Source organism: Sceloporus occidentalis, unplaced genomic scaffold (genome assembly GCF_023333645.1).
Source record: "Sceloporus occidentalis isolate IW3139 unplaced genomic scaffold, rSceOcc1.0.p SCAF_130, whole genome shotgun sequence".
In the NCBI taxonomy this organism is placed as follows: Eukaryota; Metazoa; Chordata; class Lepidosauria; order Squamata; family Phrynosomatidae; genus Sceloporus; species Sceloporus occidentalis.
In genome coordinates, this window is record NW_028317110.1 from 1,460,885 (window position 1) to 1,475,074 (window position 14,190).

The 14,190-nt window shown below is 39.5% G+C and overlaps 1 protein-coding gene across 2 annotated transcripts in view; it reads right to left on the reverse strand.

Moving 5' to 3' along the window:
• The window catches only part of LOC149281562 (protein HID1-like), a 43,219-nt gene that overhangs the window by 14,277 nt on the left and 14,752 nt on the right, over positions 1-14,190 (reverse strand). For both annotated transcript variants that reach the window (XM_089499179.1, XM_089499178.1), the window contains exons 7-8: positions 2,310-2,532; positions 2,159-2,215 (exon numbers count right to left, since the gene is read on the reverse strand). In XM_089499179.1, the coding sequence (XP_089355305.1) occupies positions 2,159-2,215; positions 2,310-2,532 (280 nt within the window). The remainder of the gene's footprint in view (positions 1-2,158; positions 2,216-2,309; positions 2,533-14,190) is intronic.

Consider the following 14,190-nt stretch of genomic DNA (forward strand, 5'->3'; position numbering starts at 1 on the left):
ATTTTAATAAAAGCATTTCAAATACCCAAGGGGTGTCTAATTTAAAAAAATGAATGGTTTGATGGGGTAAATTGGAGTGGCCGGGCTCAAGGATAGGGCATAGGCACAGACTGACCAAAATGGGGGGGGGGGGAGCGCACTTCCAAAATGTGGGGTATGACTGAACTCGGGAGATGTTCCTGAACACATATTAGGGTGTTGTTTGATAGTGACGTATACCTGGAGCTATAAATTTATACCCAAAGTACAATTTATGTGAAAAAAAAATAAAAAAAAATACTACCACAAAGTGTGGCAAAGGCTGGTGGTAGAATCTGATGCATGGAAAGGGTTAAATACTACCATTTTAAGTACCTTGGGGTGTCTAGTTTTCAAAAATATATGGTTTTATGAGGTAAATTGTAGTGGCCAGGCTCAAAGATAGGGCATAGGCACAGACTGACCAAAATAGGGGAAAAAAGCGCACTTCCCAAATGTGGCCTTTTAACCCCAAACAGCAGTCAAACCCATGCATGGGTGGTATCACTGTACTCGAGAGATGTTGTTGAACACATATTAGGGTGTTGTTTGATAGTGACGTATACCTGGAGCTATAAATGTATACCCAAAGTACAATTTGTGTAAAAAAAAAAAATATACCAAAAAAATACTAACACAAAGTGTGGCAAAGGCTGGTGGTAGAATCTCATGCATGGAAAGGGTTAAAATACTAGCATTTGAAAGACCTTGGGGTATCTAGTTTTCAAAAATATATGGTTTGAATTAGCCGGCTTCAAAGATGGTCCTATTAGGACATGGGGGCAGAATGACCAGATGTAAAAGTTCCAAGTTAAAAAATGTGCACTTCCTAAATGTGGCGTTTTACCTCCCAAACAACCCGACAAACCAATGCATGGGGGGTATGACTGTACTCGGGACATGTTGCTGAACACATATTGGGGTGTTGTTTGAAAGTGATGTATACCAGGAGCTGTAAATCCATACCTGAAGAGCAATTTTAGCGATAAAAAACACAAAATAAATTACTACCACAAAGTTTGACAAAGACTGGTGGTAGAATTAGTGCATGGAAAGAGTTAAAATTCTAGCATTTGAAATACCTTGGGGTGTCTAGTTTTCAAAAATATATGATTTGATGGGGTAAATTGCATTGGCCGGCTTCAAAGATACCCGAAATGGCACATGGGGGGAAGAATTACCAGATTTGGAAAAAATGGTTTTGAAATAGCAAAACGCTACTTGTACTTAATGCTCCATAACGTGCAGAAAAAAGCAAAAAAACATTATTATAAGTATTTCTAAACTCAGGACAAATAGTAGAATATATTTAGTAGGTTTTTTTATTAGCTTTTTTGGATGAGTAAAACATTTTTGGGGTAAAAGTCAGAAAATGTGGGGTTTTTTTTACATTTTTCATCATATTTTATAATTTTTTTCATGGGAAATTAGATAATATGATTAAAACAATGGTATCAGAAGAAAGCCCTTCTTGTCCTGAAAAAAAACAACATATAATTTGTGTAGGTTCACTAAATGAGTGAAGAGAAAATTACATCTAAACACGAACACCGCAAAAGTGTTAAAACAGCCTCGGTCCCAATGGTACAAAAGGTAAAACACAGCCTGGTCCTTAAGGGGTTAAGTTGCGATAAATTTTTACTAATTTGTGTGGAAAACAAAAAACACACAACGGATGGTTGCATAATAGAACAAAAAATGTGTCAGTCTGTAAATTTTCCTCTGAATTGAAACAGTCAAGATACACGCAGCATATAATTAGTTTTTGTTTCAATGATGGCGATTATGTTTCAAAGGAGCCGACGCGTTTTTGTATTACAGGTGGCTATGCTTTGCATTGAAGAGATGCTAGATCGACAAAAAATGCAAAACAGACAAGCATTTAATATAGGTTTCCATTCTCTTCTATTGTCCTGCTTACAGGACGCTTACCCTGAATACAACCCCTTAAACCAAGGGTGCAGGACAATCATGACAACACAGTAAATATCTCTAAGACTGAAAAATAAATTTACCTGTAACATATCCAAGTCAAATCGGCAAAAAAATGCAACATTCTGGAAATGTATGGTCAAAACAAACACAATACTAGGCATGACCAGTCAAAGCTATGCTTTATCTCATATAATTTTGTTCTCACCTCCTCTCTGTGGATTCGGGACAGGTAATTTACAAACAGATTGTCTGGTGCAAGGCTCTACAGAAAAATACAAGAAAGACATGTAACAAAGATAAAAGAATAAACAACAGGCATCAAGCATATTAATTCATAAGGTCAAGTAGTAACTTGCCTCGCCTTCATCCATTGCAGTGCTAGTGGTGGTCCCATCCATACTGGGGCCAGAGTTTGCACTGGGGTCAGAATCGAGGGTGACTATAAGAAGCTGGGCAGACACCTCAACCAATGGCTCACGGGAATCCCAAAACAGCAGGTGATTATACGGAATCCCATAACCAACTGGGTCGTATGCGCACACCACATTTAGGAGGGATGTGAAGAGAGGGAGAGCATGTCTGCAGAAAAAGAAAATACATAATGCTATGGATGACCAGAGAGCCAACTGTCAATATTATCTTCAGTCAAATTAGAGGTATGCTATTAGTTATTTTGCAGAACATATAAGACATGACAAAAAATTGCAACAGGAGAATGATACTTACCTCATGTGACTAATTTCTCTGCATTTTGTTTGTTCCTTCTCTAGCGTGACAGGTGATGGAATATATTTATTTTGACTAGCAAACCGGTTTTGATGGGTACACTATTAAAAAGTTGGGAACCCAAAATGACCTTTACCTCAAACAAACCCCACAATAGCACAGTTGTTGCATCATTGCAGTGTGAATAGCCATAAGCATGGATTACCAGAGTGGTTTTGTAGAAGAGCTGTGCGAGCGCAAGGATCTTCTGCCCCCTACCGACAAACAACTTTTACTAGACGTGATTTATTTGAATGCTGCGAAAGCATTCAATACAGTCCCTCATAAATGGTTACTGCATACATTACAAGAGGTAGGGGTTAGGATACATTTTTTGCACCTGGGTTGAAAACCGACTTAAAACTAGAGTTCTGAGAGGTGTTGGTAAAGGAAAATTCCCCAAATGGACAAAAGAGGTAAGTGGAGTTCCTCAGGATTTTGTCCTATGCCCACTGTTGTTTAATGTATTTATTAAATGATTGAAAGCCATGGGTCAGTGTTTGCCAATGACACAAAATTAGGTACGGTAATATAGTCTGGACTAAACCTTACTTCTATACAACGGGATCTGCTTTAATTGAAGTACCATCAGAGGTTTCAGGGGGATCTGGATAGACCCTCTCTGAACCTTTTTTCATTTAATATTCATTCTGGTGGTGTCAGTACTGACACAGCTAGCAGAAAATTCCAGAATCTCTGTTTGGGTATTTTGTGTTATTCTGGTGTAACCGGCGCACGTGTCAATCTCTAGCCTGGGGCAGGAGCCATCTGACTAATGACATCCAGATTACCTGTGTACTGGCAGGGAAACACCCCTGTCGGAGTAAAAATCATAGAATGTACTATTACATCCTCTGTGAACCAGAGCATGTATTAGGGGTTAAATATGGGTTTTTTCGACTGAGGATATGATTAGTCATAGCTTGAATGAGTATTTGTGATTGAGGGAATTAATCTGTGAATGAATGTGTGTGTGTGTGTATGATAGCATGGAGGTGAAAGTGGGGGGCATGGTACAGGGTGGCTGTAAGCGATGTGCAGACCCTATACTGCTGGCAGCATCAATACACAAGGGGGGCAGCTAGCCAGTTTCAGCATGTACTGGCTGACTTGGCATGATAGGAGTGTGATTGCTAACCGCAATCACAGTCCCATCATGCCTAGGCTCCAGCATTTACTGGTTGCCTGGGTATGATAGGTGTGATTGCTGTTAGCAATCACACTCCTATCATACCAAGTCATATTGTGCATTTTATTAGTAAAATTTTGGTATGGTACTTACTTTTAATAAAAGTGTGGTTAACACCAAAATTGGACAAAAAAATACAATAACAATATTAATTTATATATGATTGTTGACAGCAATCACACTCCTATCATGCCCAGCCAACCAGTACATGCTGGAATCTTGGTATGCCTGAGATTGCTGTTAATCATAATATATATATATATATATATATATATATATATATATATATTTAAAAACATCATTATTAAATGTTTTGTACAATTTTGGTGTGTAACTTACTTTTATTAAAAGTGTGGGATTTTTTATTATTTTTTAAAGGTGGGGGGGTGGTCATATTCGGTTTTGGCTATGTGAACCCTGATTTTTCGGTTTTGGTCCAGAACTTTCATTTCGGTGCATCCCTAGAATAAATAGGACTATTTCATTTTTACTTATCCAGAATTTGTAGTCACAAAAGTTTCTAGGCCCAGAAATCAGTGAGAAGAAAAGTAAAGGTTTTGTGTCATTTACATTATTTTAATCTGCATATCTTATTAAAGGCTATATTTTTCAGTGAAAAAGGAGTGAGGCCCACGCATGTATACAATTCTGATGAAGTGGCCCACTGCAGAAAAAACTTGGACACCCCTGATATAGGCAGTCTCAGCACGATTGCATTTGCATAGTAATGTGAAAGAGAAATGGAAATGTATGACTTCTTTGGAGTGTTAGTGTGAAATGTAGCATTTGGTCCATGCAGTGTCTTTTGGAGTTATAAATATAGGGCAATATGTAAGGGATGGATGTAGCCCTCTAAAACATTAACAGTAATCAGTTGCTCAGGGAACTACTTTGTAGAAGAAATCATAAGCCAATTTTTTTTTAGTATAGGTTCTTTTTTAAAACTCATTATGTTTGTGTTTCTATGTTTTGTTTGGTTTTTCAAAGCTTCATAATTGTCTTAAAAAAAAATTTGTGTAGGTAAATAACGATGCATACCCATAAAAATCCCTTTCTTTATATAAAATCAACCCTGTCAAGTACATTGATCAAGAACTCCATTGGATAAAAATCAGTGGAGGCATTCTTTAGTTGTTGGAGTTCTTCAATCTAACAGACGTCCTCAGTAGGGCTGCAACAACTAATCGATAAAACCGATAATGAAATTCGATTTGCTCGCAAACGCTCTGAGAAATACCTTGTGTCTTATTACCCGACGTCAAATGGAGGTTGGACTATAAGACTAAGATCCAGATCCCCCGCAGAGCTACAGGGGACCTGGATCCGCCTCTGTGGTAGCCGGTAGACGTCTCCGCTGCTGCCTGCCACTTCCTCCGGGGTTTCTAGCGAAGGCCTGACATTACCCTCTGGTGCTCCATCATAGAAGCCCCGGCGGAAGTGGCGGGCTGCAGCAGAGGTTGTCTATGCTCATTGTGCATACGTCTACCAGCTGCCCCCACTAGACACCAGGGAGCACGGGGGGGCAAGTCTGGGGATGCATTGGTAAGTCGAGGGGGGGGGGGCAAAGTGGCATATCAACAAGCCTGGGGTCAGATTGGCATAACTAGGAGGCAGGTTGGCAAGTAAAAGGAAATACAAACAAGAAATGCATTTTTCTCAAAGTTTTTATTAAATATGAAAAAATAGTTTACATGTGAATATTTACTAGTAAAACTTTAAGTATTGAAACCTAGTTTGAGAAATATTGTGTTTGGGTTCTTGTACCTTTAAAACATAGCTTTTATTATTATGTCATAATAAAATAAGAAGGCGATTGGAGAAATGCCATTCTGATAAAATGTGCACAAATGACACTTTAATGTCAATTAAGTTTTTTACACCCAACACTCAAAAAAATTATTTTAAATAAACAAAACATTTGCATATTGTTTTTTTTATCCGATTAATCGAAAAATAATCAGCCAACTACGAAAATTACGAAAATAAGTATTAGTTGCAGCCCTAATCCTCAACTGAATGCAGGGAGCTTATACCCTGTGCTTCTTACACATGCTCAGCAGAACTCCCATTCTGGTTAATGTTTTGCTAGCATACATGGGATTGAATGCTGCTTCAACGACTTCAGTGATACTGAGCATCTACAAGAAGTTTACATTCTAATGCTTCCTTGTTTCAGCAGAGGACCTAGCGTATCTTTATAATATTACACAGGTATACATTTATGCTCAATTATGTGGGGGGGAAATTAAAATACTCATGTATAATCATACCTGGGAACTCTCCGGGTTTGACCCGGAGATTGCCAGGTGAGCCCTGCTCCTCCGGTTCTCTGGGTCAAGACCCAAATCCTCCGGGTCGCGGGAGTGGGGTCTTGACACGCCCCGCTCCCAGCCCATTTTTTCCTTGAAATAGGGGTGTTTCCCACCGACGTCAGTGTGCAGTGCTGGCCACGTCCCGCAAGGGAAGGCTCCAGGTAGCCGGAGCTGAGAAGTTCCCAGGTATGTGTATAATAAGCACCCAACAGATTAAGTCACTGGCAGACGGTCTGCGAGACTTATCATTGATCAGTACCTTAAAGAGTCATTAATCAGATAACAATTAGGGTAAACACTGTTAATAATAAAATTTGTAAAATAAAAAAAATCTGTAATTAGGTCGCTGGCATTGATCAGTGAATCCAATCAATTTTCTTATTCTAATAACTAAACACTTACTGCTCCAATTTGCATGCAGTAAAATACAATGGAGGAATCAATGCAAAACAGACTTCAACACGCATCAAAAAAAATAAAACCACAATTTTGGGGGCTAGGCTGCAGACACCTCCTTCATACTATCCATAATTATCCTCTGACAAAGCAAGTGTTCACTGCAAGGGACCAGTGGTGCTGGCTGCCAGAGACTCAGGCAGACTAGCAACTACCAACACCCTTTACGTCTACGTATGCCTTTGTCAGTTTGTCGTTAACTGCGCATGTGATTGGCTCTGGGAGCCATACGATACAGAGAGTTAACAGGTTGTGGCCCAAACGTCATGTGAGCTACAGAACCCTTAACTCAGATACTATTAAAACTTAAACAATTGAATTTTTGCGTTTTGTATGCAAACATTTATGGTGCCTATATAGTCTAGTGTTACATTAAGTTTTATTATTTTGATCTGAACTTCCTGTTTAATGTAGCATAGTTCCTCTTCATAAAACAATCATTGTTCTGCCTCTTCGTGAAGCTAGCCTTTGAAACTGGCTAACGTTATTTTCTACACATTAGAGGCCCATAATCAAGTTAATGGTCAGTCCACTTAGAGATATAAAACATCTAATGTATTGCAACAAATAAAACATATTTGAAACACAAAATAACAAGTGGGGAAAATAAATTGCAAATTTAACTCAATATTGTAATGAAAAGAACTTTTGAAGAATCAAAAATATAGTTAAAAAGTTTGGGGCCTTGTATATGAAAGAAAAGCAAATACAGCGTAGGCATTACAGTTAATGTTGTAGCTGGAAACTGCTGTCTTTTGATGTAATATATTCAAGGCGTACAGAGGCTTTTTATCAGCAACCATCACTCTTGTGTCCCAATGGCACCTATAAAAGCCTAACTGATCATTAGAAAAAACTTATTTTATTTTTTTATTTTTTTTTACAGAAAAGTCCGTGTTTTCCACAAAAAAAGCTAAACGGCCCCAAACTTTTGAATGGTAGTTCACATGTGATATCTAAACAAACACGTATTTAAAACCAGTACACAAGTTAAAATATTGTCTGAGCAATAGTAGAGGTGAGAGAGCTCCCCCTAGAGCATGCAGGATGTTATAGTAATTGACAGGAAGGTTTTGTTCTGGATTCAGAGACTCTTGAGCTCTCCAGTTATAACAGCTTGTATCTGAAGCGACTGAAGCCTGCCAAGGCGTTTCTTGAGCCAACTAGGTGCAGACCAGCAATGGGAGACAGATATCGCTGTATAGGAATAGTAGAGGTCTCTCCAAGATAGTCTCTGACATGAAGCTCTGAGGAGTTTTTAATAAGCCTGTGTCACTGGTCATAATTCAATTATTTCTGTTGTTAGGACTGCAGCCATCAACAGTATGTATGATTTGATATTATTAGTGTTATACAACTGTTGGCATATGCCCTCATGTTACAGTGACGTATACCTTTCATGGTAGGACTGGTGACACTGGTGTTTTTAAACATCTTTTTTGGTTATACCTTTTAACAAATACATTAATAAAAGTTATGTTTTAGGGTGAGGTAATAAGGGTAATTTTGATCCTGGGAACGGGATTGGTTTGTTTTTAGGTTATAGTAGAAGTCTGGGAAATGCCAAGTTGAATTAGATTAGAAAATTGGAGAGGATCAACATAGCGCAGATTTTTACAGGTGCGGAGGCGAAGTAGGTTTAGGTGTTAGTGTGAGATTGTGTCAGGAACTGGGTCCATACAGACGACTGTAAAGACCCGGTGCGCCCAAAGATGGAGTTCAGGAGTTATTGCGCAGGAGTGGAGTAGGACAGGGCCTGGTGCAGGGCGACCGCACTCACCCAGATGGGCATCTAGGGTTGTGCAGCCACATACCAGCGCCCTGACATAGCACCAGAAGTAGTCCAGAACAGAGCAGAACAAAACTTGGCTGGATGTGGAAATCCGAACTAAACTTGGAACTGACAAATCAAACAAAACTTAGAGATATCCTGCAGGCACCCTGGAGCAGGCATGAAACATAGCACTGGAATCATGTGCAGGATGCTGCAGGCTGGGAGTATGGAAGCTAACCAGAGCATCAACAGAAACGTAGCAAGCAAGGACAGAGCAAGGAGCATAGAGCAAGGAACAGGGAGACCGAGCAAGGAACATAACCAAACATATCTCCAAAAGATAACAATTGGAGATTCCGTCACATCTTATGGCCATAGTATGCTTAGCCCACCACTACGCCAAAGTACTCCAATAACGGTGGGTCCTAACGCTAAGTCCTGCATACGAAAGTACTGATAAACTAAACATTGAATCCAAACACAGAACCGAGAAGGACATACCTTAGACTGCAGACTGATCAAACGGGTGGGACACACCTTATAAAGGAAACAGGAGCTGAAGCAAAGAGCAGACTAGAATCAAGGAATCAGAGATTCAGGACAGAGCATACGGAAATCCAGGAATGGATCACAGCAAAACTTTGGAACTAAGGCAGCTCTGCAGCCTGGATGGACCCTGACAGATTGTAGGTGAGGAGATGGTGATCGGAAATGGGGAAAGGGGAGACAGGTGAACTCTGATATTGAGCAGAGATTAGAAGATACCAGGTCAATACAGTGTCAGTCACGGCGAGTAGGGGATAGAGAAGATTGTAGGAGACCAAAGAAGGATGTGAGAGAAAGAAGTTTAGTGGCAGCAGTGGATAGTGGGTTATCGATGGGGATATTGAAGTCACAGAGGATTATGGTTGGGATGTTAGGAGAGAGAAAGTGGGACAGCCAGGCAGCAAAGTTATCCAGGAACTGTGAGGTAGGTCCAGGAGGGCGATATATGACTGCCACTCAGAGAGAGAGGGGAAAAGAGGCGTATGGAGTGAACTTCAAAAGGAGGAGAATGACAGAGAGGGGAGGCAGGTGTTGATAGGAACAGGAGGGGGAGAGCAGGCCTAGGAGTGCGGATAAAGTGGAGGCCACGAGAGCAGCGATGGAAGCGGTGTCAGAAGAGAATTTCAGTAATGGCTAGGAGCTGTCAGCTTCATAATCCATTGAATCTGAAAGTGAGATTCATCTTCTAGGGACAAAATGGTCTTCCTTCTGGCTACCATAAGGTATACTTTACGAACTTTACTTTACGAACAAAAGGGCACACCCTTACTCAAAAAAGAAAATAAAGCTTCCTGGCTCCTTTGAAAACGTCACTATTCAGTTAGAAGTCTTCTATAATCATTTGAGAGTAGAACAATAATGCTGGCTTTCTCCGAACCAGGCTGTTCCATTCATAAAGCTGTTTTCACAGCCATGACTTACTTGCTGGCATCTTCAACATGGAAAAGTAAGATCATTAATTACCCTCCTGTCTCCAATGACAACGCTTCTTGGCAAATATCATCAGGGATAGGGGCTGAAAAAGAAGACAGCTTCTGTAGGGTAAATTCTGATACCAATGCCTGGAGAGCCATACTGCCTCCATCAACAGAAGGCCTAGAAAGTTGTGGAGACCACTGAGGGGCAAGTGGCAAACTCATTAAATTATTAAATGATAGAGTTTTCTGAAGGGTTGTGAAGGGTCTTGGACTTACTTGCTGGCATCTTCAACATGGAAAAGTAAGATCATTAATTACCCTCCTGTCTCCAATGACAACGCTTCTTGGCAAATATCATCAGGGATAGGGGCTGAAAAAGAAGACAGCTTCTGTAGGGTAAATTCTGATACCAACGCCTGGAGAGCCATACTGCCTCCATCAACAGAAGGCCTAGAAAGTTGTGGAGGCCACTGAGGGGCAAGTGGCAAACTCATTAAATTATTAAATGATAGAGTTTTCTGAAGGGTTGTGAAGGGTCTTATTATAACCAGAGCAAACGTTCTCACTTGTGTAGGAGCAAAATTAAGAGCTTGAGCAGACAACAAAAACAAAAAAAAACCCCACAACATAAAAATGTAGGTTCAGCAAAAAGTGATCCGGTAAGCATTTAAACGGTGTGCTGTGGTGAGCATACCAGTCAATGGGGCCTGATGGGATACACCCCACGCTATTAAAAGAGCTTAGTTGTGTACTAGCAAAGCCATTAACAGATTTATTAAACCAATCATTGTTAAAAAGAGTGGTCCAAGAAGATTGGAAATTAGCAAATGTGCCCATTCACAAGAAAGGCAGTAGGGAGGAGTCTGGCAACTACAGGGCTGTGAGTCCTCTATCAGTAGCGGGGAAAGTAATGGAAACTATGTTAAAGGATAGCATTGTTAAACATCTAAAGTCACACTGGTTTCAAGATTAAAGACAACATGGGTTTACTTCAGCTAATCTTATTGATTTTTTTGACTGGGTGACTAAAATAATTGATCAAGGTGGTACAGTAGACATTGTGTATCTAGATTTTAGTAAGGCTTTTGGCACTGTCCCACATGGACACCTTACAAAGATTTGCAGCAGGGTTGATGTTCCTGGATCGATAAGTCAAACGGCAAATGATGGTCTAAGCTGTGGCAACTGACATTTAATGTGCATAAGTGCAAGATAATGCACCTATAGCATGAAAACCCCAAGGTATAGGGTGCTACTTCAGAGTGCAGTCTACTGTTAAACTGCTGTGCATTCTGTCTAGCACAAGTGCCAGTAGTTTAAAGATTTCTATAAAAATCTGCACAGAAGAGAACACAATTGCATTTTTACATAAATACAATATTTTGGATGCACCACAAAATGCAGAGCCTTGTCATCGATGTGGCAGTGATATGTGGTCGTAAAGGGTGCCAAACTTCCCATTCTGTCCGAAAAGGAAACACATTTTTCTATTATATGGATATAAACAACAAATTACATTGCAACATCAATTTGTGTGAAATTTTAGAACTAGTGTTCTTTTTTTGTAATTGAAATACCGATGAACACAACAGTGACTCTCACAGGAAAGTCGAGTAGTACTATAACTGACTGGTTTAACATGTGTCGACAGGTGTGTGGAGCCATCGTCTCCCATTGTACACAAGGTAAGTCGGTTGGCACAGACATTAACCCCATCCAAATTGATAAGGCAAGATTTGCTGGTTGGCGAAAATATAATCATAGAAGAATTGTAAATGGCGATAACTCTCCTCTTTCTTAAAAAAAACACAGGAACTATGGATGTTGATATTTTTATATTTTTTTATGTGCAATGGCGTGACAGAAACACTCAGGTTCAGTGAGTCATTCCAACGACTGGCCTGCCATTTTACGGTGAACTATCAAGAAAATTATGTGGAACAGTCATGGCTGGATACCAAAATACACATTTTTAAGAAAATAAGAGGTGTTCTCAATGAGCTGTTTCAATCACACCTTGTAAAGTAAATACATTTTATTTGTATGACATAAAATTAAATATAAAGCAATATTGTTCATGGTTTTTTATGATAAAGTTCAGGGAGACCGCGTTCTAAAGTAGAATAGTTCCGGTAGACTGCAAGCTAAAGTAGAAAAGGTTAGGCAGACTGTATGCTTAAGTAGCACAGAGTATAGAATATTTGATACAGTCCTTACCTCAACATTATGCGTAATTATTTCAGAGGACTTAAGGGTAGGTAGACAATGTAATAGAGCAGCAAGAAACACTAGAACAGGGGTGTCCACGTTTTTCTTGCAGCGGGCCACTTCATCAGAAATGTATATGTTCGGGGGCCGAGAGAAAAAACGGCCTTTAAAAGGACATGCAGATCGAAATAAAGCAAATGACACAAAATCCTTTACAATGCCTCTCACTGATTTCTGGGCCTAGAAGGTTTTGTCCTGTGACGTGACTACAAATTCAGGAGGGCGTTTTATCTCTGGATACATAAAAATTAAATAGTTCTATTTATTCTAGGGATGCACCAAAATGAAAATTCTGGATCAAAACCGAAACAGAAAATGACCCCCACCCCATCTTTAAAAATAAGATAAATAAAAAAAAAAAAAACCACACATTTTTAATAAAAGTAACACACCAAAATTGTACAAACAATATATATATATATATTTTTATAACAGCACACACAAATTCCAGCATGTACTGGTTGCCTTGGCCTGATAGGAGTGTGATTACTGTTCACAATCATATATATATTGATATTTTTTGTCCAAAATTGGACAATAAAATACAGTAACAATATTAATATAAATATAATTGCCAATAGCAATCACACTCCTATCATGCCAAGGCAACCAGTAAATGCTGGAACCTGGGCATGATAGGACTGTGATTGCTGTTAGCGGGCCGCATGTTGGACGCCCCTGCACTAGAAGAATGTGTGGTTGTAAAGGGAGAGGTATTAGCAGTGGAAAGAGTGCTTATGCCCTTGTACAGAGCACTGGTGAGACCTCATTTGGAGTATCGTGTACAGTACTGGAGATCGTATCTACAGAAGGATATAAGAGAAGGGCTAATAAAATGGTTCACTGCAGTATATAAAAAAAAAAAAAAAAAGGTTAAAAGGATCTTAACATATATAGCCTGGAAGAAAGCCGTGACAGGGGGGATATGACAGAAACATTTAAATACCTAAAGGGATTCAACACGATAAAGAGTTGATTTAGAAGAAACACTACCACAACAAGATGACAGACTTAAGCCAGATGGTCAAAGGTTTAAAAATAACATCTGGAAATATGACTTTACTGCAAGAGTATTGGATGCATGGAATAGCCTTTCAGCAGAAGTGGTAGAGACTAAAGGCGTTTAAGCAAGTATGGGCTAGATATAAGATAAGGCCAGGGATTAAGGAAAGCATTCAGAGGTTGGGCAGACTAGATGGGCCGAATGACTTATCTGCCATCATTTTCTACGTTTCTATGTAGTTGATGACTTGAACCCAACAAATAGCACTGGTTTTTTTTTTGGGGGGGGGCAAGAAATGTTACAAAGGGTGGCAGTTGAAGCACTGTCACAAATGGGATCTAAAGAGAAGGAGCCCTACCAAAAACACCACTGCTGCATTAACAGTTTCAAGGGACTGCAAAAGAGCTCTTTGGGTGTTAGAAAGCGATCCATTATTATACTCCGCAAGGCCCCAAGAGCAGTACCGTTAGAAAAACAGGGGGAGGACAACTACACTAGACTAGGGTGCTGCATAATAAAAAGCATTAAATAAGAGCAGCCTGCTTGACAATTAGCTATTTAAAGGGATTGCACTTCCTGTCCTACCATTTGAAAGCTGGGGCTTCTGTCCTGTATGTGGTGCCCAAGAAAAGTGCTTTGTTAACCAAGCTGTTTTTTCAGTTGGTACCCTTTGTGACCAAGACTATTTCAACATGTTTGCAGTGCTCGTTTAGCTGAAATTTTCTTCTCTCCTTTACCCACAGAGATTTCTTTAGATGCCATTATTTTGATCATATCTAATTTACTGGAAAAAAAAAATAAAATGGTGAAAATTTGAAAATAAGCACTCATGTGATAAAAAACCTTTTTGTAACGAGAATACCTTTTGTATTGCTATTTCAAAACCATTTTTTCAAGCTTTGTAATCATGCCCCCATGTCCTATTTGGGACATCTTTGAAGCAGGCCAATTCAATTTACCCAGCTCAAACCATACATTTTTGAAAGCTAGACACTCCTGGGTGTTTT